Source organism: Merops nubicus, unplaced genomic scaffold, assembly GCF_000691845.1.
Source record: "Merops nubicus isolate BGI_N331 unplaced genomic scaffold, ASM69184v1 scaffold42279, whole genome shotgun sequence".
In the NCBI taxonomy this organism is placed as follows: domain Eukaryota; kingdom Metazoa; phylum Chordata; class Aves; order Coraciiformes; family Meropidae; genus Merops; species Merops nubicus.
In genome coordinates, this window is record NW_008631044.1 from 7448 (window position 1) to 31490 (window position 24043).

At 44.3% G+C, this 24043-nt stretch overlaps 1 protein-coding gene across 1 annotated transcript; it reads right to left on the reverse strand.

Annotated features, from left to right (window-relative positions):
• Window positions 1-1688: 1688 nt before the first annotated feature.
• TMEM229B (transmembrane protein 229B) lies at window positions 1689-23636 on the reverse strand. Its single transcript, XM_008947470.1, has 2 exons — window positions 23475-23636; window positions 1689-2912 (listed from the first exon to the last, which is right to left on the reverse strand). The coding sequence occupies exon 2, from the start codon at window positions 2885-2887 to the stop codon at window positions 2384-2386; it is 504 nt and encodes a 167-aa protein (XP_008945718.1). The 5' UTR covers window positions 2888-2912; window positions 23475-23636; the 3' UTR covers window positions 1689-2383.
• Between the last annotated feature and the right edge of the window lie 407 nt (window positions 23637-24043).

The window sequence follows — 24043 nt, forward strand, 5'->3', positions numbered from 1 at the left end:
GGGGTGGTGTAGGAGGCAGCATGACACCACACTTCAGCTATGCTGCGAGAGGACGATCCAGCTTTAGATGCTGTGTTTAGTGACCCTGACAGAAGCAGGGCGAAACTGGGGAGATCCCAACTCTCACCCCCTCCTTGCACTTCTCACTCTGGTTCAGCAGAGCTCATCTACATTATCCCATGTGCAAATCTCATCTCTTTTCTTCCCCATGTACAGTGTTAGGTGACTATTTTGCTGGGGTCTACACATGCAAGACCATCAAGGCTGATAAACTACATTCTCTGATTTCAGAGTACTGGCATCACAGCATGAAAAAAAAAAAAAAAGATATCTGTTCAGTGTGTTCTCTCTCAATTTAATGAACTATAAAAAGGGAACTTTAAATACCCACCTAAGTATTCTGGGTGCATCAGGAGACACTGCCTACCCCAGGGCAGATCTGATTAACTCCTTGCCACCAGTGTTTTCACATGTCCATTGCCAGCAATGGATGCCATGAGAGAAGAGGGAGGGGACAAACAAAATAATTGCTTTCTGTGCAATCCAAAAAAGGATTAACACTGCCTTCATGAAAGCAGAACCAACAAACTGTTCTCTTCAAAGGGCCAGGAGTGCTTGTCCCTTCAGGAGTGGGTGCCCCAGGGCAAGGACAATGTTCACAGCTGAGCATTTCCTACCAGAGACAGGGGACCCACACAGAAACAGCCCAGCCATTTCCAGTGGAATCCTACAACAGGTTTGCATTTCAAGCCAAATTGACCCCTGGTGCACCTCTGCTGACTTTGGTGGGAGAACACCTAAAATTAATCTGACCCTTCAGGGCAATTACTGCAAACCTTCCCCATAAACCAGTTAGGAGTGAGATGCATCTGACAGCTGGAAGCTCCCTGTTTGTTGCTCTCTTCAAAAACCAAGACTTGACAGAGCAAATTATGAACCCATGGCTGCCACTATCAAGCACTTTCCCTGTACTCCTCAAATGTCTCTGAAAGGTTACATTTCAAACTGTCCCTAGTGTATGTGGTTCTATGATGGAGCCACAGCATACCCTCCACCTCTCTACAGCTGCTCTTGCACCCTAACGTGAAGCCTCACTCAGGAAGAGCATGAAGAATTGCTCTTCAGAGAGGGATTTTTTTTGCTTTTGGGTGTTGTTTTGTTTTGTTTTTTTATTAATGTATCTGGTAGCATGGCATGTCTCTTGCTGCCTCCAGTTACTGTCATGACAGGATGGTTGTGGTTATTTAAAGCAGAATCTGGGAAGAAAAAGCAAGTCCTCTTGATACACCAAGGAGAACACTTGGCAGAGCTGAGCCAAGACCTGCCAGGGCTGAAGGAAGGTTAGAGTCAGTGCCGGGGGACCAAATCCTGGATACCATGTTAACCACATGAAGGTTTTGACCTTCAGATACAATGGATTGCAGCCAGACTAAGTCATCGCCACCACCAGAAACAGATGAGTCCCAGGGCAGGCAGGCAGAAAACTCTTGTGGCCCGTACAGTCTCTACAAGGTTTGCATGGCTGAGATGAGAGCTGGAATCTGCAGCAGACCCTGCGGTGAGGTCTGCTTTAGGGGGACAGAGGAGATGGGAAGACTTACGCTATTTCTTGTGCCTTTTGCCAGGATTCAGATTGCACAAACTATGGTAATATTCACTTGGCAAAAAAGGCCTTTATTTTAAAAAAAAAAAAAAAGAAAAAAGTGGAAAGAAAAAAATTTCTCATGAGTATCAGGACTGAGATTTCAAAAAGTACAAGATCTGTATAAACTCGGCAAGATGTCCAGCACCAGATTATTTCATGGTGCAATAAAGAACCTGGGGAGAGGCCAATGGGACCTCGCAAGGGGAATACCATCTACCTCCCCAGCAGACTGCCAGTCTTAGGTTCTTCTCAACAGCAGATGGATTTTCCTTGTTCCTGCAGCATCTCAGGTCCCACGGGAGGTATTGGTTGCAAGCAAGCACCTGAATATTGCCTAATGGAGTAAGCCAATCACTAACTTAGCTGGCGTGTCCATGCCTATCCACCAGTTAGTTTTTTCTTCGTTTTGGATGCATTTCCACCATAGCATTTCTTTTTCTTCTTTCTCCACATAAAAGTGTAAGCAAAAGGACTGCTTTCATCTGTAATAAGTTAAAATCGGAAATGACCTAACTAACAAGTAACTGATATTGGTCCTTGGAGTCCAAAGAGTAAAATCCATAGAAAATCTATTGGTTCCGTTTTTTTTTCTGGTATATCCCATGCACACTCCCATTAGAAAAATGGGGTTTATGAATCTTATCATACAGCAAGGAGCAGTACCTCAGAGCCAGAGCAGGCAGTCTGTGGCAGAGGTCTGGGCTCTCTCAGATTGCTAAGCTAGTTCTGAGTCCCTGCTCAATCCGTCTTCACGTGGCCGTTGGCCAAGGCAACGGGGACGGTGGGGGCCCCCGGCTCGGCAGTCTCATCGAATCGTAAGCGCAGGGTGTTCCTGATCACCAGCTGCTCCATGATGAAAGCTGCACAGAACCACGGAATGGCATACTCCAAGGTGATCAGGCCCATGAAGTCAAAATCAAACTGGGAATAGTCCCACGGGCAGGCATTGAACTGGCGCAGGATGAGGCCGGTTGTGAACTCCCAGAGGTATGTCCAAAGTGTGTATATGAAGCAGCGCACTAAAATGTTACACTTGTCTTTGAGATATAGATACATCTTCTCCACAATGAGGATGGAGGTGCCATAGATGAAGAGCGCCCACACACTGGTCACCCCTGGGAACTTCCAGTTAAAGTTGACCACAAACTCCCAGGCAGCTGTGAACATCACCTCACAGAAATAGCCGTGAATGGCATAGAGGTACCACCGGGAGAAAGCGGTCAGAGGTTCTGCCGCAGCCATTCTTCTCTGCACCCCAGCAGGCACCCTGAAATGGAGACAGAGACAGAGTCAACAAGGATGTCCTTTCAGTTTACTGGCTGCAAGTTAGCAGAAAAATACCACCATCTCACATGGAGCACACATCACCTTTTTGCTCTTTTCAAGAAAAGAACTGTCCTCTGCTTTTCTGATTCTAATGTGGGATAGATTAGATGAACATGGCATTGAAATCCTGGGCCCTTCCAGCTGTCACCTATAGTCTCCATACACAAAATCTTTACTGTAGTGAAAAACTGAGCTTTGCTGAGACCTATAGAAAGGAAACTGGCAGAGAAAATGTCAGAGGTTTTTTACTTTCAGACATCATACCTGACATCTTTTATTCAGCTGAACTGTTATATCGTCTATTAAAGAACTCACGCATTATATGGCTAGGGTTTGGAAAATAATTTTCTTATGGTGTCAGGCCACCTGATACTAAGTCAAAAAGCACAAGAGAGACATTGAAATCCATTCAGATTTGGCTTCAGGACAGCAGAACACAAAAGAGGAGAATAAAAAGGAACAGCTGAGCAACGAGAGGTAGTTAGTCATGATAAATAGGAAATGAGAATTGTCTCTACAGGAAGAAACTTGCTGAAGAGATTTTGAAAGGGCACAATTTGCTTAGTTTTTACACTTTTTGTAGGGATTTACAAGGTCCTAAGCTTTGCTCTGCCACGCTACAGTCACTGGCCCAAGCTGATTTTAAGCATAACTTTACTGAAGCCTTACAAATTTACACCACAGGGTGAATTTGACCTCTTTCATCCTTAGAAAGTTGGGTTTCTCCTGACTCTTCATCAGGCACTAACTCCTTTGCTCTGCACTTGTCAGTTCTGTGGCACAAGGTGCTAGGAAAGGACCATGCCAACCTTACGTGCAGTCATTCCAATGCCACCTGGAAAGAGACTGTTCCTGCCCTGCCCTGTAAACACGGTGTCGCTCTGAACGAAGCATCAACATGCAGCATGACTGAAGTTCTGAGAGGAGATGAGAGAAATATTATAGTTCCTTTCTTGTTATAAGCAATGAACATAAAGAAGATATGCAGAATATTCACAGGAGAATATTAAAAGTAGAAAGGACAGAGCTGTATCAATGACCTGGTCACTCCCCTCTTAAAGCGATACCCAAACAGCCAAAGTCTTGGTGCTGGTGCTTAAATGGTAAGCACTATTTAAGTGCTTAAAATGGAAAAGTGGGTGTTTAAACAAAGACCTATTTCCTAACAGCACAATCCATTTTACACAGGACACTGAACTATCATCAGATGCTTCAGATCTGGGTGAACAGCACATTGTGAGCTTGTGAGTAAAAGACTAGAGTCATTGGGAATTCCTCCTAACAGTTCAGTCCCAAGAGACCCTGCAAGACACCAGTGGAGGTGGCACACGAGAAACATGCAGGGGGTGATATCTCCACACAGTTCACAAGAAGTTAATGTGTGAGTGCATCACAAGGTTTCTCTCTGAGAAGAATGAGGGTTTGTCAATATAATGTTACTTGGTTAGTTTGCCAGCACAGTTGGTAAGCTTAGGAGTTTGAATCCTTATGTCATTCCCCCATTCTCATGTAATTCCAAGAAGAAATCAACAGTCAGAGGTACAGGACTCAGGAAAAGCAGTAAGAAGGAAATGGACTGTAGGTATCTTGTCAGAATAGGGATATAGAGCTGCAGCAGGGAGAAGTTTTGTTACATCTGAGGAGACAGACATTAAAAGACGCAGAGGCATCAGAAGTCATACCTACTGTTAGGTAAGGCACCAAGGACTTACAGAACGTCAGTCTCCAGGGAAGAAAATTATTGTAGTTTTCACTAACCTGCCAAGGGATTGTATGGTTTTCCTCTTTTCAGGAAGCCTTTCTAAGCTTTTCCACCTCTGGTACTTAGCCCTTGCACTTCCCTCTAGAGCTTTATGTGGGACGTATTTGAACTGTTAGCTGGGAGCATCCACAGCATCCAGTACTATCTGTAAGGTTTTCCTTGTTACTTTGTGAATCTCTTCACAAAGTTGGATGAAATGCACAGAAAGTCATTCCCTCTCAGTCCTCCTTATTCCAAGGATTCCTTCACCAGTTATTTCCATTGCCTTCCACCTGCCCACCAAAGCCCAGGACTCACAGAAAGATATCCAACAAGCCACGCCCTGTTCTACCCCACACCGTTTCCTCTGTGCAATGAGGGTTTCTCTTTCCTGGTTCCATATCACATACTTAATAATTACCTTTTTATTCTGTCTTTTTTACACTTTGCAAAGTATCCAGTCACCAAAATAGAAGTTTAATAACTGAATCTACACCAGGTCTGGGACAATGTCTATAATACAGGTTAAGCCATTGCAAAGACCACCACTGACCTCTTTTGAATCCTGAGCCTTTCACCACAACTGCAAGGAGACAAACATCAATGCCTGACTGAAAAGCCAAGTGGTTCCACTGTGCTAGGAACTAAGAAAATCTATAAATCACAGCTCCTCCTGTAAAACATTTTGTTCGAAATAGAACAAAAAGTACAACATCAAAGGGAACGAAGGGGACTTAGGGAGACTGCAATAAGCTACAACATCACGTCACTTCACAGTTTGAGGACTGTACACTGTAATGGTTACAAGTCACTTGAGCATTTACAAAACAATTAAAATTGCAGTTGTTCCCAAGCATCTCATTTCCCATACCAAACTGGCTGGTGCCCGGTAGGCAAAACAGCACAAGATGGTCTCAGGAGGGAAATGAAGGCGAAAAGTATTGTTTTACTGGGCAGCATTTCATGATAAAAGGATCGAGCTGAAAAGTAGTTGCAGGACATTAGTGGGAGAAGCATCCAAACAGAAGACTGGATTCAGTAAAAGATGCATATATGTGAAAAGCCTCAAGTAGATAATTGAACTTGGTGATGCAAGACTTTAATGGAGTGACAGTAATACAGACCAAAAAGCTCTGAATCTATTATAGCTAGTCAGTCTCCTGAGGAAAGTAAATGACATTCATCACTGGAGTAGTTACAGTGGGATGGGCAGTGACTTCCTGAAAACCAGAAACACAGCTGCCACCTATGCAACTGTCTCAGCAGAAAACAAAATGTCATAGATAGTGCATATGGATGGACATGCTTTTACTGAAGCTGCTCACACTGTGTTATTCGATGGAAAATGGGGAGCTTCCAAATCCAAGCTAAGAAAATGCTTTCCCATCATCAGCAAATTATATTTGAAGCAGCTAAAGTAGAAATAGTTCCTCTAATAGAATGTTATTAGGAAGCCTGAGCTAAGCCAGCACAGAAATTTTTCTTTTTTTCCAGGAGGTTCTTCTTTTCCAGCCTGCTGATAGAAGAAAAAAGGCAGGTCTATGGAAACTACACATGAGCCTCAGAGGAACAGGCAGTCCTTTCCCTGACTGCCCTGCCCATGCAGGTTACACTGAGACACTGGGGCCCCTCCACCTACAGCAAACCAGCACTGGGCTCGCAGCAGGAAGCGTACGAAGGACAGCGTTCCTCTACAGAAATCTGGCTCAGGGAATCAGGACAGAACTCTGACCTAGGGCTGCAAGAAGACAAACACAAAGATTATACTTTCATATTTTATAATATTGGCTCTGAAATCAATATTTGTCATCCCCTGGGTTAATACAGAAAACCTGATGCACCAGGCCAACTAATGAGAAAGGAGACAAACCCCAGACTGCCCCACTTCACACGCAAGGGCCTTCTGTGCAAGAGGAGCGCTTCCATACCCACATTTGGTTCTGCAGGTGACAGCCCGGGCAGGCAAGAGGCAAATGATCGGAAAATGGGTTGATGGTAGACCAAGAAATAATGGCAGATTTGTCACACACAAGCCCTGCAGGGGAGATATCAGTGCCTGTCATGTTCATGCCTGATTAAGTTCTTGAGCAATGACTGGTTCATTTTTTTTTTTTCAAAGCTTTCCTTCGCAGTGGCTCTCTGCCCATTTCCCTGCTACCAAGCCAAACTGTGCTTCAGAAAGTCTCTCACAGATTGTCTATTCCACCTACTCCAGTGGAATTATTTGAACTCGCAGCCTCTGGATGGATATAATGAGTCCTAAAGATATTCTGAATTATCTCTGAAGTGCCAAGACAAGAAAAACACAAACAAAAACCTCCATGAGACAATACCCCTACTTAGTGATGGCCTGAGGCTATAAATTCTGTAAGCAACTTGATTCACTGCAGGTGAACTTGAACTACTGGAGGAGATTCCTTATTCTTAGTGCCCAGTTGTTTCTGATAGTTAAAAAATTAGGGCACAGTGTTTATTTTGCAAATCCATATTTGAAGTACCTTCTAATACTTGGGTTTATAACATGCATGTTCATATTTCTAAGAAATGTCTTAGATGCATCGATAACTCTATGTTACATGTCATAATTACTTTTTAATTTGAAAGAGTAACTGCAGGCAAAGGAGGCACATACATAGTGGGATACTTCAGTCCCTCCAGATGACAGGAGTGAGATCAGCAGACAACTGTGAAGTAGAGGACACCTGCCACTCCCTGACCGTAAGCTCCAGTGCTTATGATATTCTCTTTCCTCAGATGCTTCTTACCCAAACAGTACTTTTTAAAAATGATTTTCATTGGTGCATCATTGTACATATGCCATGTTCTTCCTTAAGACTGGGAGAACCAGATATGAATCTGTTTTTCCGCTTTTTAACAAAGGGTAGATACAAGGATGTGTCAGTGAAAACTGACATGCATTCTGAGGCAATATCTTTTTTAAAGTAATTCTTCTTATTTTGAATTTTCCCTGTGAATAAACACCAAATGAGCAGGCCTTTGCAACCACGCACAACATTCAATGAATGTGCTGCAAATCTGCCTTCAACATTTTCATATAACTCTCACACAAACCATTAGGAGTCAAGATTTACAGAACTCTGGTGCTGGATTTGGCCCCAAGACATTAGTTCATCACTGTTTAAAGATTTATGCAGTAAAATCTTAGTGGTACTTATGTGCTGAAGTCATAACTCTGAGGAGATATTCATCCTTCAGGTAACTGAGAGTCTCAATTAACTGTGGCTCAGAAAATAGAATTTCAACCGTACTGAAGTGTGGAATAGTTCCAGCAGATCGATTAATCAAGCCCTGCAATGAAGCAAAAAGCATGCCACAGACAGATGTCTCCAAATACAGACTTGATGTCCACTCTTTACTCTCAGTACTTTCAGGATGGATCTGCAGTCTGGGGATTTTGGTCAGTTCTGAACATATTAATCATCCTTTTTTGCTGCACCTCTCTCTGGACTCCACCTCCATCAGGACTGCACATTGTCTCACTTCCTCTCAGTTCTACCCACATCACCATGTATTGCAAGTAAGAAAGTACAGCCCATTTCCAGGCTGGATTTTCCCCTTGTTTGTGTGTCTAGCACCTTTCCCCTAGAAGGCACATCATTTCCCTGCCACTCCTCGTTGCCTTGCCCACTTCAGCCTGTACCTGCTGACAGCTTCTGATCCCTGCCTATCTTTCAAATCTGTTCCAAAGAGAACTGGGATACAGTAAAAGACAATGACGACAAAAGGAGATTAAAATAATCCAATTACTAGACTAAGCCAAAGGGATGGGGAAATGTAGCTCTTACTGGCAATGCCTGTGTGTGGGCTGCCCAGAAGGCACCATTCCACAATGGGAAGGAGAAAAATAAAGTTTTTTTTGAGAGGGAGTGTAAAGGGGGAGTTCAGAGAACAAAGAGAAAACACAGACATTGTTAGCTTAAAGAATAGTCTTCTGACTAAGAGGATGTCATGGGCGGCAGGGGAAGTGCAGAAAGCCGGCACATACCGTCACGTCACTTGAACACTCCTTGGCCTACAGGGACCACTCCAACCTGAGAACAAATTAAGGCAGCAGCTCTGTACTTACAGTGACCAAGAGGGACACTTCCTATGATCCTGACAAGAGACACCTCAAGAGTCAAGCAAGCAGCACACTTGCAAGACAAATCTATGAAAAATGACTGAGTCCAAACTCAGCATGTGGAAGTATTATCCCTCAATCCCCCTAGCATCTCTTTGGTAAGGTCATGTCCTTCTCCAAGCCTGCTGCTGGAAGATTCCTGTGCCTCACCTGCTGTCCTCATGTGTTTGGATAAGCTGCCCCAAGTCCCCAGCATTTGCTAATACTACAGCTCTCAAAGAAGGAAGTACCCCCAAAGTGGCCCCAGCACAACAGAGAGACTCTGAAGCCAGGACCTCGCTGTAGGAGCGGGCAGAGCTTCCCCCCAGTGCTGCAGAAGAGGGGGGCAGCACTATGGAAGGTCTGCCCCCAAGAAGATGGAATGTTCAGGGGGGCACAACCTGCCCTGAGAATCTATACCAGCCATCTTCCAGTTCTGGGTGCTCAATTGCTGGGTTCACCATTATCTTAACCTGGACAGCAGGTCCAGGTTGACTTTACTTTCTGGAGTGAGAGCAGAATTGAGTTTCTAGAATCCATTTTTAAAAAGCTGCCCCGAGTTTACATCCCATGACTTCAGGCCTATGTCTGAGCACTCATAGTTTTCTGACGGGCAACTGCATGACTCATAAGCTCCTGGGGTGCTGGGCCCCTTTATTTCAAACCATGGATTCGAATACAATGGCAATCAAAATTCATGTCTTTTTGTGGAAGCTTGAGCTTAACACGTTGTATTAGCTGACTGAAGCAAACCTGACATTCAAAGAACATAGCACACATCATGGCTTACCAGCAAAAAGCAACCCAGAATGGACTGATGAATGGAGAGAGAGAATCAATCCTGAGAACATGCTGAGACTTTACAAGATTTTGCCATAGCCAATATCCTTTCCACTGTCACTACAGAACCAACAGCTGTAAAGAAGAGACAACATGAAGGTCAAGGCATTATGTGTCAGCCATCTTACAGGGCATCTTAAAGCTGTTTGGAAATTCACACAGTTCTTTTTTGAAAAGGGGTTGGTTTTCTTTTCCTTCTTCAAAAATGCCCCCAGTGTCTTTCCAAAGCAGAAAATGAAAACCAAATACGCCAGTCCACTCCAACACTACAGTAATCAAGGGATTTGGACAATTCACAGAGGTCAGTACCAGTACCAGTAATAAATATGCTTAGCCCAGCTCTTCTGAACAATCTGCAGAAACAAGCCAGAATCAGCATGCAATGCAGGAAAGCCACGTTTGGGGAAAAAAAAAAAAAAAAAAAAAAAAAAGACAAAAAATCCAAACATATTTCATATTGAAAATGAAGGTGTGCAGTGAAAAATATTATGATTGAGGCAGTGAAGTAAGAGTACCTAAATTCCTAGTCTGCTAATATCCTGACACAATCCAAGTCACTTAAATCGGTGAAGAACAGCAGTGTGTGTAAAAGGACAAAGAAACCCCAAGAACTGCTGACAGATCCAAGGCAGTCTCTCCTAGTTTGCTGCAGGCAAAGCTCAAAGCAGCATTTCAAAAAGTTAGCTGCTTCTTTCACTGGAAATTCTTGCTGCATATAAACAACCAAAAAGAACTATTTCCCTCTCCTTCCATTACTCACCAGTGTACAAGCCTTCGTAAACTCCCAGCATTCAACCGTTAGTAAGGAACTGGATAGTGTGAAGATCTGCAGCTAGCAGCTACAGTCACTCTTCACCTAGGAGGAACAGAACTGCTGGAGACCACAAAGGGACCTCACAATTTAGTCTAAGCAGTGCTAGGTTTAAACCTTGAAAGCAGAAGGCACTGCATAAAGACAGATGAAACGGGAGGGACCACACTTTTAAGCACCTTCAGAAACACAGTCCTGAAGCTCTCATTAGAAGTCTTCTTCTTGCCCCTTTTGGAAGTCTCTTGATGGCAATTCTACAGAAAATAATTCTTCCTCCTCAATATGTGTTTTTCCTCCCTAACATTAAGCTATTGCTGAGAGAACCGTGTCCTCCAAGAGCTATCTGCTATTCACCAGGCTGCAATTCCTCAAGTTTCCTAGTAACATCCCTGCTGGAGAAAACTTGAGCAGTCTCAGATTGCCAAATTACTCTTTTTCACCAAAGGAATCTTTGTGGAGCCTTCAAGACGGTGGCTATCTCATCTTCTTAACTTCAAGTTCACAAAGGTCCTCAGAGGTAGAAAGGAAGGGTAGACAACAACAAATCCTACTGACCTCCTACTTCACCACATCTGACAAGATCCTCAGGTAGGAAACTATGCCTACAGCTGGGAAAATCATCTCCTCTTGAGCAGTTTCACAGAGTTTCTCCCAATTAGCATACTGTGTGGATTAATCATGCCATCACTGGCTTGTGAAGTACATAATCAGCAGTGGAAATACATAGTACAGACAATTAGTGGTGAGTTTTGTACTTTATTGTTCAGGTTTATTTCAATTCAGAAAAAACATGCAGCAACCTGTAACTGCACCACTCGAGTAAATCTGTAGATCAGTCGAATTTCTCTGTCCTGAGTAACAAGTCAACAAAAACTTAGGTTTCAGGGCCTAGTTCCTGCACAGCAGACAAACCCCCCCCACTGTGTCAGGTACTTCATTGCTATTTACATCTTTGCAAAACAGGCCTGACGATTTTAGTGCTGTTATTTCCTCAAGGTATCAGAAAGCTCAGCAATTGAGTTACAACTACAAACACACCATCTTCATGTTTTATGCATGCCTAACATTCTTCTGTTGTAGACCTGAAGCATCAGATCCACCATAAACGTCTAATGTTTAGCAGTTTATGACTCTCCTTCAAGCCAGACTCATTCACCTGATTATGTGTTGCATCCCAAGAAGGCAGCACCAGAGCTTTCCTACAGGGAAACACGACTGAAACTCTCAGCCTTCTGAAAGGTGGTAAGCTGAACACTCACCAGTTCTTTTAAATAAAGCAATAACTCAGTATTTGTGCCCCACGCAGAACTGGCATCTGTCAGGCTATTTCTGCCTGCCATTCAAGGAAGCCTCTTATCTCTTCAGACATCAATTTCTTAACTCAGCATTGGTCTCTAAGCTTTTACTGCTGTGTCCTACAGCTCTCTTCTTTTCTAATCAGTCAGCTTATGAAGGTACAGTCCCAGGAGTGTTTCCCAGCAATGTTCTTCCAACTGAAGCATGTGCTTCCAGCTGCAGCTTCATGCACTTTAGCTCATGAACGAGGGAGCTGGGTCATTAAGGATGCCCCATGTTTCCTCTGACTACAGCTGATGTCACCTTGGTTCTTTTCCAACTCTTCCTGAGCTTCTTACTGCCTCTCTGCCAAATCACAGAACTGGACTGTTCTCTCATGCTCCAATTTGGACTGCACCACAGATACCTTCTTTAACAACGGCAAATCAACCTGCTCTGACTAAATAATTTTTAATTCTATCTACATTGTGTAGATACATAAAAATATATAGATACATTTGTGTATTGTCCTTATTGATCCTTATTTACCCTCTCTTTCCCTCAAGGAAGATGAATCCAAGGGGATGGATTTTGTTTCTCTATAATTTCTATTTCTGACTGTGTTCATTTTTATGCTTGAGTGATCTTTTACAAACACTACTATTGGATTCAGGATTCCTACCTGTAGCCTGCCAATCATTTATCACAGCTCCACAGGGCATGCTCAGTTCCAGCCTTTACACAGCACCTCTGAAGGTAGATTCACTTCATATTATATTTATATCCTTCTTCCACATTTAATTTTCTGACAGTAGTGTGTCTAAATGACCACAGTCTACAGAACAGCCTCCCCAGTAAAACCAATAAACACATTCATTGCTCCAACACAGGAAAGCATTTTCAAAACTTGTCTATGTTAACTAGTTAATGTAAGTATTAAGGCTTTAGGTTCCTTAAGAAAGGGAAGTCCGTTAAGTATGTGTACAGGGATGCTTCAAGTATTCTGCATGCCTGGAGCCCAGGAATTAATCTTCCACAGCACAGGCTAGCCCAGACTATGAAATAAAGCAATACCAGAGCTTCAGACTGCTTTGCCAATCTAGCAATTTATGGCTGTGGCACATGCTGAGACCCTACTCACATTCATCCCTTTTCCTAGGTCCAATCTACACCTTCAGCCTTCTGAAAAATTCCAAACTGTCTCTTGTGAATAGCAGCTAACGTGTGTCTGCTTCAGGACTTGTGGAATTTAACTGCCTCATGTTAATACTACCTACCTGCTAAACACTTGAAAAAGGAATTAAGCTTCCACCTTAGAAAAGAAAATCCTTAAGAACTGCTAACTCTAATCCTAAACACAGCAAGGAGGTAAAAATACTACTCACCTCTTCACTCCTATCAGCTGTCAATCTGCACAGAGCCATTTTCCACTCTCGGCTGCAGAAAGACAGCACAAAGGCTCAAAGCACAATGATAAAAGGAGACGTGAATTTGAGCCCACGCATGCAGCTGCCGCAGTAGAAGGAAGAGCAATTTTCTTGCTTGGTTCTTAAAATTACCACCATAGTTGTGTTGGTTTCTCTAGGACCCAGTGACCCAGAACACAGAAAGAGAAGAAAAGCTAGCAAGAATTAATTTGGGCAAAGTCTTGCAAGAACCTTGCTTTGAGAATAAAAGATGGATCTAAAAGAAGTGGAATGGAAAGACCCTGGAATATCTGTAGAATGAAGGGAAACAAGAAAGAAGACACAAGTACAACTGCTAGTGTATTAATAGCTGAAGCCTTGCAGGGGGCAGGTATCAGGGAAGTAAACTCATCACCGTTTCCTAATCATTAACTTCAACTAAGCAGATAACTTGGCGGCAAAGCCAAGTGCAAAGTCCTGCACATGGGTCAGGGCAATCCTGAGCACAAACACCAGCTGGGCCACGAGTGGATTGAGAGCAGCCCTGTGGAGAAGGACTTGCAGCTGTTGGCGGACGAAAAACTGAGTATGAGCCAGCAATGTGCACTCGTAGCCCAGAAAGCCAATTGCATCTTGGTCTACATCAAATGCAGCATGGCCAGCAGGTCAAGGGACAGGATTCTCCCCCTCTACTCCACACCCATGAGGCCCTACCTGGAGCACGGTGTCCAGCTCTGGAGTCTACAGGACAAGGCAGGCATGCATTTGCTCGAGTAGGTCCAGAGAGGGCCACAAAGATGAACCTGGTCTAGTGGGAGGTGTCCCTACTCTTGTCAGAGAGGTTGTAACTAGATGAACTTTAAGATTCCTTGCAATCCAAACCATTCTATGATTCTATGATAACACAGATCCATAGATTTCCACAGCTACTACAGTGCGGGATAAAATTTGGATATACTTTCCACCCTCCTTCTGGCTACCAACCTGAAGTTAACAGAATCCTCTAAAATAGCTTGGCTGGGAACTTTAATGGGGCTGGAAAATGGCCTGGAAAAGTGAGGCTGTTTTCCTCTCATCATTGATCGGCTGAGCCATCACTGAGAAGCAGCAGCACTCAGGTATGGACAAGACATCTAAAGTCAGAAGAGATGGGGAAGGCACGTAAAAAGTCTCTCAGTAGTCAAACAGGGCAACAGAAAAAAGACTTGGGAAAGTTACATCAGAGCAGTTCAGCCACATCACCTTCCTGCATGGGCACTTCTAGAATCAGTACAGCTGGAACAAAGAATCAGAGTTCTGCTCAGTGGCAAAGTTAACCTAGCAGTACAGATCCATGCTTGGCTTGAGAGAGAAGTGCTCTTTGCGAGTCCTGCTTGGAAGCTGAGTCACTGCGATACAGATGAATGGGTGAGAGGAAGAGGAGGATGGTCATATGGACCAAAAGGCTGCTCTGGGATGAAAAATAATCAGGAGACCACTGGAGAAAAGATTATGACTCTTGAATGCATATGCTGTCAGACAGATGACAAAATCCTAACAATAAAACCTGCCAAGGTATGTCAAATATGCTTCTCTCCAGTCTCCTGTCTCAGACAACTCTGCTCAGAAGGCCACATTAGTAACAGCTTCTCTTGATATAAGACTGCACACAGAAAGAGGCAAAAAAGACTGAATACAACCAGACTATCTGCTCTGACCTGATTTGCCCTTAGATAAAAGCAAAGGCAACTATTTTAAAACCCATCTCCACTCCCGCGGCGCTGCAGTGGGGCGTGGCCACTATTTGATTAGCACTGCGATGGAGCTATCAGCAGCAGGAACAGGCTCTTGTGTGTCATCTCCAGCAGTCTCAGCCCTGGGTTGGCACCACACATCACTGGCTGAAGGCTCCAAATGTGTTTGTCTGTCCCAAATGGTAACACTAGAGATGAAACAGGACATCCTAGCTTTCTAAAGTAGAAGTTTAGGACAACACAATTCCCTGCATCTTCAGCGGCATCGGAACACTTCACACTAAGTCATTTATTTTCTTAATATTACTACCAGTAGTGGCCAGGTGTCAGTTATTCAGGGTACCAGTATTACTACCAGTAGTGGCCAGGTGTCAGTTATTCAGGGTACCAATATTACTACCAGTAGTGGCCAGGTGTCAGTTATCTTGCTTATTCACTGCTGCTGCAGAAGTAAGAACTAGAAACCAAAGTCCTATTTATTCTGCTTTTCAGGCTTCAAAAAGAAAATGTTCCAAAACACACAGAGCTCTTGTTTTTTCTCATATAGATTTAACTCCCAATGACTGACAAAACATCCTCATAATCCAAACACAGGCACTAATTGGCCCACATCCTTGGCCACCTCAGAAGACAGACCAGACACCAGTTGATTCTGGATTCTTTTAACTTGCCTCTGGAAGCTGCTCTTTCCAGAACAGATAACTCATGTTGATGCACCACACAGAAAGTTCATGTTCTCCCTTCCAGAGCTTATCTTATGTTTACAAAAGCACAGATATCCCTCAGGACAGTACCTTTCACCAACTCTGAATTTCTTTTACAAAAGTGTTTGTAACAGTCATACACGGGCCTCAGGAACATTTGAGAGCTGTACGTGCAAAGGAGAAGCTGGTGGCACAATGGCTCTGTCCAGCTGGGGTTGTGATTTGCACAGTCCTTCTCCACTGCTGGGCTCTGCAAGCAAAACGTTCAAGCCAGGGAGAATTAGTTACTGCAGACTTGGACTATGTTTCCAGTACCTTTGATCTTACTCCCTGGTCAGATCAGAGACAGAAACCTGATACTCAGCTTCAAACAGCTTCAATCCCAAATACGGCTCAAGTATCTGAAACTTATTTTCCCCCTCCACAATGAGGTAACCCAGAAAAATGTCTTACCTCTCTTTAGAAAACCATATTGCATGTGATCTTTGAGGAGAAGGGAACACCGGGTTGAACGTACTTCACCTGGTTGCCAGAAGAGGCTTATTTTTGAAGTCTCATGGCAGCCTAGTGCCCAAATCCTATGAAATGCAGGAAACAGAGCTGCAACACTGGAAGAGATGCTGTCTACCAAGTTATGTGCTACAGAGCCATTTACACCAGACAGGAACGTGCAAGAGTAAGTGGTAAAGACAACTTCCCATCCATGAAGTTCATTTCATTCTTAACACCTTCTGTAATTATTTTCTCTGTCAACTACCAAACCCCCACTAATTTCTGTTAGCTTGTCAGAGGAAGCTCACTGCACTCTGTGCCTGGCTGGCAGGACCCCGTTTCCCCATGTGACCTGGCAAGCACAACCAGAAAAGAAAACAACCACAATGGGACAATTGCATGGTGGCTGTATTTAGACAGAAATACACCTGACCAGGAGTGTCCTGCTCCATTAAGGACTGGCCACAGAGCTCTCCAACAGGGCAGAACTTTTCTAGGGTCACACTATTATCTGCCAGGGATCTTCTGCCCTGTTCTTAATTTGTGGTGCCCTTAGCCCCTCACTTATGTTTCCAGCTTTTATTTTGCCAACTCCTGAAAATGAAAGTTTAAAGATATACTCTAAACAACTGCTTGTTATTTTAGGAGGCATGCTTGTTAGGTAAGCAGTGAGAAGCTGATCCCTCCTTTGTGGAGGCACTGAGCTCTCATGGACCTCTGACAGAGACTTGGTCTTGGAGATTCAGCCTCCAGTAACCTGCCTTACACTGTTACTGCGACATGATGCTCTTCTAACAAATTAATTATTTGCATGGCAGTTTTGCTAGCTTCTGAATTTCATATAAGCATTTCCCACACACAGAGCACAGAGGCCCAAATTCATTCAAGGATTTCAGACACTTAACAGAGGTATGTTCGTTAGAAGGTTTACCTCCACAGGATCCCATTTGTAGCTACTAGCTACCTTCACAGGCTCTACATCCTCACACATCCTGGGGGCAAAAGTGGAGTTTGAGCATTGCTGATGCTACCATTCCTGCATCTTCTCAGTACATACTTAGAGGTGCTTAAAGCACCAACAACACTGATTTATCCATCTCAGTTCAATACCTGAGGTTACACAGGGTAATTTCAGGTCTTATCAAACATGATTTTTTTCTTTATCTTGTTTTTCATCTAGACTACAATAGGTACCTCATGCCTCTGGGCAAAGAGCCAGCTGAACAAAGATGCCAGTTCTCATCTGTGTGTTGGGAACTGTTTTGAGATAAGACTAGAAAAGACTACCTCAGCTTTAAGTAAAATAGTTTGATACTGCTCACATTGGCTGAAAAAAAAAAAAAAACTCTCCAAAAAACCTGAAACTCTAAATTCTTTTTAAGCCATCTTTAAAATCTGCTCAACAAACAGACCATCAGGTGACCCATAGCAAATGGAACCAGAGAGGCACCATATGTTACCTTGTTCCTGCTTATGTAAAACCCTTAAGAGCTGTCATTTTCATGCCTGACTCATGCATCTACTATTGACAGTCCTGGGGGCACACGTTCGGGTCAGCTTGTCCGTTCCTTTCTGGAGGTACACCAACCTGCAGCACGCAAGGACTTTTATGACCATCACTAGCTATTAACCAATACACTGTTGGTAGAATGAATAGGAATTTAAGTTTTTATCTCCCACAAGTAAAACAACCTAAATATGCTTCCATTATATAACTAGGCTTGGTACATGCAACAACAAACCCATCACACTACACATATGCTACACAGCACTATTTCCACGACTTTGCACAACACTTCATCACAATGCCAAGATGTTCAAAATAGATACCTGGACATTTTTCAAGTGAGCTCTTTGTGCATAAGCTCGTAGTAACTTAGAACCTATACGTACACCACAGCTAACCAACCTGCTCCACTGTATCTTCCTTGTCCCTCAGAGTTCCCAAAGCTGTGAAGATACGCAAAGTTAACTTTTAAACGAACGTGCCTCAGCAAAGGCAGTTGTGCACATGTGGATCACAGATATAAGTTGTTCTAGCAGTGCACATCTGTTTCTGCACAGAACTGGAGGGTGACTTTTGTTAGCTCATGCTGATAATAATTTTCTTGGGTATTTCTTACCTGTAAGTCACTCTTCAGAGTCACCTGCACTTGGAGACTTGGACAGCATGGTACAACATATGAAGTTTTGTACTGCATCCCCAACACTGACAGATCCTTCTTAAACTGAGTCTCTGATGACCAGTGTATAAGCACAGGGGGCACCTTCTGATGCCTGAGGGCCCCCCATTCAGCAGCCTTCCCTCACCATCTTCCCTGGTAGAGCTATAGTGTAGAAAGAATTCCAAGAACCTGGCTAAGAGCAGACTCAGGAATCAGATTGGATGTCAGAGGAGGATGCCAAAAAGTAGAGCATCCTCTACTTGCAGAGCTGCATGAAAGCTCATCACTCAAAAAGCAGGGGATGCTGGAGATCCACCCCAATGCCTCTCATCCTGGGTGTACTAAAACTATCATCTAGAATACAGTAGCTCACAAAATTCTAAAAGGCATTATGATTTCTACAACAAAGGGTGAAAAAAAGAGAGAAGCAAGTAGCAGCCAAGACTCAGAGGGGGAAGCAAAAGGACCTTCCTAAGTGAGCACCAAGGTGGACACATTGATGGAGTTGTTGAGCAGCTGTAATGCCTAATGAAGCAATGTGCAAAGAGATGCAAGTCTCCCAGTGAGTTATGCTGGCCCTGAGAGAGGCACAAGGGGCCAAACAGTGCAGCACACCAACACAGGACTGACGAAACCTCTGCTTTATTACCAGCTTTGACATGACCCTGGATGAGTCACTCCACCTCTCTGTGCCCCTGGCTGACAACTGGCTAATTAGACTAAACTATTTGGTGAGAGGGCTGCATGTAACTATAGATTAGTTTGGCAGGTAGCACAATTGGCTAGGACACTGCCAAAAGCCACAGAGAAAACTGGAACACAGGCAGTGGTGGCAGAAGCAGGGAACTCACACAGTCACACAGGCTGCACGACCAGGCAACTCAGTCATCTGCATCACCTGGATTCCCAAGTTTACCAAAGCATTTCTCCCCAGGAGTCTGCAGGCACATCTCTAAGCCAGATACAAATATTTGTATTTAACAGTGTTTTCAGTAAGCTTCTCTGTACAGCACTTAAGAGTAAAGGAAATATTACTGCTGTAGAGCTTCTCATTAGCAACCTATTTAGCCTTCTGAAAAATAATTAACATTCCTTCCTATAAATGGAAGAGATGACCCATTCCACCCATGAGACAATCAAAACAAATGCCAAAGGTAAGGGAGGTTTGTTCAGGGAGACATCCAGGAGGAGCATCCAGCAGCAGAACAAGTGGAAAGGCAGATGATGAGGCACAAACACCCGTGACTCAGAAGACTGAGCTGTGCAGGTGGGTGGGTGCAGGACTCGTATGTGCCTGTCTGATCCAGCATTCACATGGAGCATTTTCTTTCCTCTATGTCCCACAGGTAATCCATCAGCTGAGATGCTGAAAAAATCCACACTCTAACTTATTTTGAAAGCCAGATTTAAAGGCCCTCAAATTTAACCATGTACAATCACAAATAGCTCTCTCCATATGCAAAAATTCCCCAGAGGGCATGTGTTTTGACTATTAGAACACTTCCAAAATGTCCATTAAAATTATCTCATGTCAACATGCAGCCCATTTCTGTGGCCCACAGTTACAAGTGAGGTATTGGCTACAAACAGCATGAAGTAACTTCTCAGAGTTTCACAGGGTGGTGCTCTGATCAGTCAGCATGCCCCCAAAGAGTTAAGCCTACGTTTCCTATCAGTGTACATTTGAAACCAGTGTGGGTGAGCAGAAAGTCACAGGCCTCACTGCTGTGAGACGTGTGCGTATGTACGGGTGACAAAGCAAAGGACACAGGTCAACACATCACTGCCTGGTGCAGGAAGAACTGTGGTTTGATGTGCTGTCTCAGTGCAGGACAACAGATAAAGCAAAAAGAAGCCACAATGGAGCTGAGCTTCCCAACATCCACATACTTGGGTAACACAGCAAACATAACAAATAATGAACATGAAGTTGCATTTCCAGCCCTTCCCAAGTTTGAGGTCTATTTACATTTCTCTGGCAGGAAAGCTGAATACTCATAGCCTTCAAGAGTGATTGCAGTGAGGGTGAAGCTCAGCCATACAAAAGCTTCCACAGCTACATCACTATGGAAACCACAAATCCATCCTCTGCTCTGTTTGTCTACCTCTTTCATTTAAAAAAAAAAACCAAATAAGTAAAGGATTCTTCCAGGTTTGTTGTCTGCTCACTTCTGTTCAAGACCACAGGGAGACAAACACATTTTATCTGCTCCAGGACCAACCTTTTCAACCTTTTCTTCCTTGAGAGCCCTCTTTGTGAAACCTAGCCCACTTCTCAACCCAGATGGGCAATCTTCCACTCAAGATGCTTCCACCACTTCTTTCAGTGAGGACTCTTCAAATGCAGTCTGAGATTTTATCTTAGCTTCCACAGCTTCCCTCAGCTTCTGGACTAGGATGACTCCAAAGATGGCTCGCTCTAGGTCAAATCCAGCTAGCTGGCATAATGAGAAGCTGAAAACTGTTCTGAACACAAGTTATAGTGTCTTATTTTCACTGAAGTATCATTCACTTCCTTTCCTCAAAGCTTTTCAGGAATATTGGAAGCACTTTCAAAGTGGGGTAGGGAACAAGTCAGCTGTAAATGCAAGGGTTAAACTTGTGCTTTAAGAAGCACATCTTTTCTACAGCAGTTGCTAGTTACAGGTAGCTTTTCCCACACTAAAAATCTGAGTATCACCCAGAAAAGCCTCATAACCAAGAGCAATTCTGGAAGATGTAGAAGGAAAATGGGGAAAAATGCTCACAAGTCTGCAATAGAAGCAATACAAGCATGTATGGTGCAGCCTGGGTATATGAAATGGCTAAGGGAATCTTCATACCAACCAGCGGGAGGGAAAAAGAAAAAAAAAATTAAAACCCCCTCCACATCTAAGTAGGTGCATTATCTCCTGAGGAACAGCCTCTGAACAAAACTTAAGCAATGCCTTCTCTCAGACTGGGCACCTCTTACCTGAGCTCAGAGCAGTTCATGGAAGAATCAGAGCAGAATTTAGTCTCTGCAGCTCCTCAGTACCTCTGAACTTCAGCTGCCAGCTGACAACCATTACATAGAAGAATGTCCACTAGTAAGCGAGTTGAGAAAAAGCTACATATTTCACAGATGTTCCCAAACACCCATTTAAATGCACTCTTCTCCACTAAACCACTCTGCATGAATGGAGAAGTCCTGCCTATGCTCACAGAAGTTTTAGCAGATGACACTTCGGCTTCTCAGCAAGACAGAGCTAGGAAGAACTGACATAGTGCTAAGTTCTCTTACAAAAAACAAAGCACTGCTACACAAAAGATGCTGCTTTCCACCTCCCTTTTGCAAAATGGGCCAGAGCAGTCAGTGCTTCCATCTTGGTCCTAACTCATAGCCCTTGCCTCACAGTCAGTTCCAGGACGGCATTATCAGACGCCTCCCAGTTTTGCTGGTGTTACACGAGTTCCTACCAACAGCCCACAGGATGATCAAGGGTTACTTCTGAGACCTGAATGATGTCACAACAACGCACAAGCCAGTTTCATGTAGAGGACAAGCTGAGCAGAGTGGTGCTCACAGTCTGCAGGGTCATGTCCCCATGGCTTTGGGAGCAATCTGTCTGCATCTCCAGCAGATACCATCCTGAACAGCCTGAGTGGATGGAACACACAGGAGGCACCGGAGGAATGAATAATTCACAGTCCTGCTCTGCTGCCAAGGCTCTAGGTTTTCTTATGCCCATACGGTGCTCAGTTTTTGTTTTAGAGTAACGGGAGACGTCTGCGCTCCCTCCGACGGTCCTGGAGGGCAGGAGACGTGCAGCACTTGCTCTGCTCCTAGCAGCAGCACCATAGCCCAGAGCGCTCCCCAGACACAGCTTTCTCCAGAAGTGCTCATGGTTGCATTACTGAAAAAAACAGCGGGACTCATTCCAAGGCTCAGTCCATCCCCAGCAGCCTTCCTAGGAAGCTGGTAACACTTGCTTTGTCATAACCTTGCAGCACTGGTCAGGACTTTACTGCTCAGTAGGTGACACTTTCTGACCAACTGAAGCCCTGTATGCAGCCACACAGCGGGCAGCCAGATCACAGTCGGAGCTCGAGGCAGCAGCTGACTGCTTATCCATGATGTTGGCATTGCCACACTTCAGCCTTACTGCCTCCTCCAGTAGCTGCTGGGGTCTGCTCCCACCTCTCAGAGGGGGACAGAGGTCTACCAGAACAACAATAACCACAAAAGTGGGACAAGAGAATACCCTAGCACCTCTTGGGCACTACCACTCAGAGAAGGCAGAGACCCCCGAGACAGGATGGGCTGAGGGACGAGGGTACTACACGAATCTGGATTTTATGTATGTAGCACCTACATTTTCAAAGCAAGTGCCCATTTAGAAGTAAAGTACTGTGCACAGCCTACACATGTAACTTTATCCACAACAGGGAAAACAATACTACAGCCTGAGCTGCTGCAAGCAGGATCAAAGCATCAATGCTTAACCTCCTGTCAGGGTAACCCACTGCATACTGCAGCCACACAGAGAGCTCTGGAAACGCTGCAGGGTTTGGAGACTATCGTTCTGGTCCCACAATGTCCAGCCTATCTATCAGGATCAACACAGAAATTCACTCCAGGACATGAATCACCCTTCCACTTTGATAGCACTTTACATTAACTCTGTGCAAGTGTAACAGACTGCTGTAGATACAGGAGTGGCAAGATGAGCCTAGAAAGATTAGTAGAGTAACACACTGGTGACTTGGGTGCAGACACTGCGCTGCTTGTTAGGGCCAGGAATAGATTCCTCATCACCCGACTCCCACCTGTGCTTTTTCCACCGGAGAGAGCAATCCTCTGCTCTTTACCTACTGCTCTGGTTTAGCTCAGAGACACTGCTCCACTGTCCTCATTGTTTTAAGTGCCTAAGGCTACATGAGTGAGAGGTTTTAAGAGACAATAACACTGGAGTAAGCTTGGCAATATAAATTACAAGCAATCAGAATGATGTGATTCAAAGCAGACAGAAATCAAGGGTGATGTGTGAAAACAGCCTTCTTACTTACACTTCCAGAAAGCAACTTGCAGTTCAAGCCAATGGAGATAACTTCAAGTCTTGACCACCCTTTATGCATTTTACATATTCAAATTTCTGAGGCCCCACCTATAACGCAGTCAGCTCTGTACTCGGAGAACTGCCCTGGGTTTCTGGGCTACAAGTGCACTCCCACCTGTTTTACCCTCCAGCCCTTACCTTTTCCAGGGAGGAATTCTGGAGCTCTCCCACTTTTTGGTCAGTTCACAGCATTCGTGGTTGACCAGGCTGCCTCCAGCGAGTCCGAGCCGTTTCAGACGCCAGCCGTTTTGGGACCAGGTGCGTGTGTCCAGCAGCTACTACACCACCCAGACAGCCTTCCTAAACCAAAGAAGTACAGTGTAAACCTTAATGAAGCACAGGGCAGGAGAGGCATTAAATGCTCAAGGAGCTATGTGCATGGGCATCTTAGCTCCCCTACACTGGGCTCTGGAAGACCTCATTTCTTCAGGTGGGCACCTGTACCTGCCCCTTGCCTGTGGTGGCTCCCCGGCCGCAGCCTCTCCTCTGGTGAGGCCCAGCCTTCCCACTCTCCACGGTCTTTTTGGATCCCAGCCACGGCAAACACACAGAGAAACTTCGCTGGAGCCAGTGACCAAAGGTTCCTCACTACTATCATCTCAGCCAAGGTCTCAGTTAACCCTTGAAGGGTTTACCACAAAGTACTTTATTTTCCCAGCCAATCAGTCATCTTTTGAAATAAGTCTTACTGCTGACTCCTTTTCATC

Bases quoted from the DNA above. Each gene is read 5' to 3' on its own strand.
- TMEM229B (XM_008947470.1), bottom strand. From the start codon at position 2,887: ATGGCTGCGGCAGAACCTCTGACCGCTTTCTCCCGGTGGTACCTCTAT.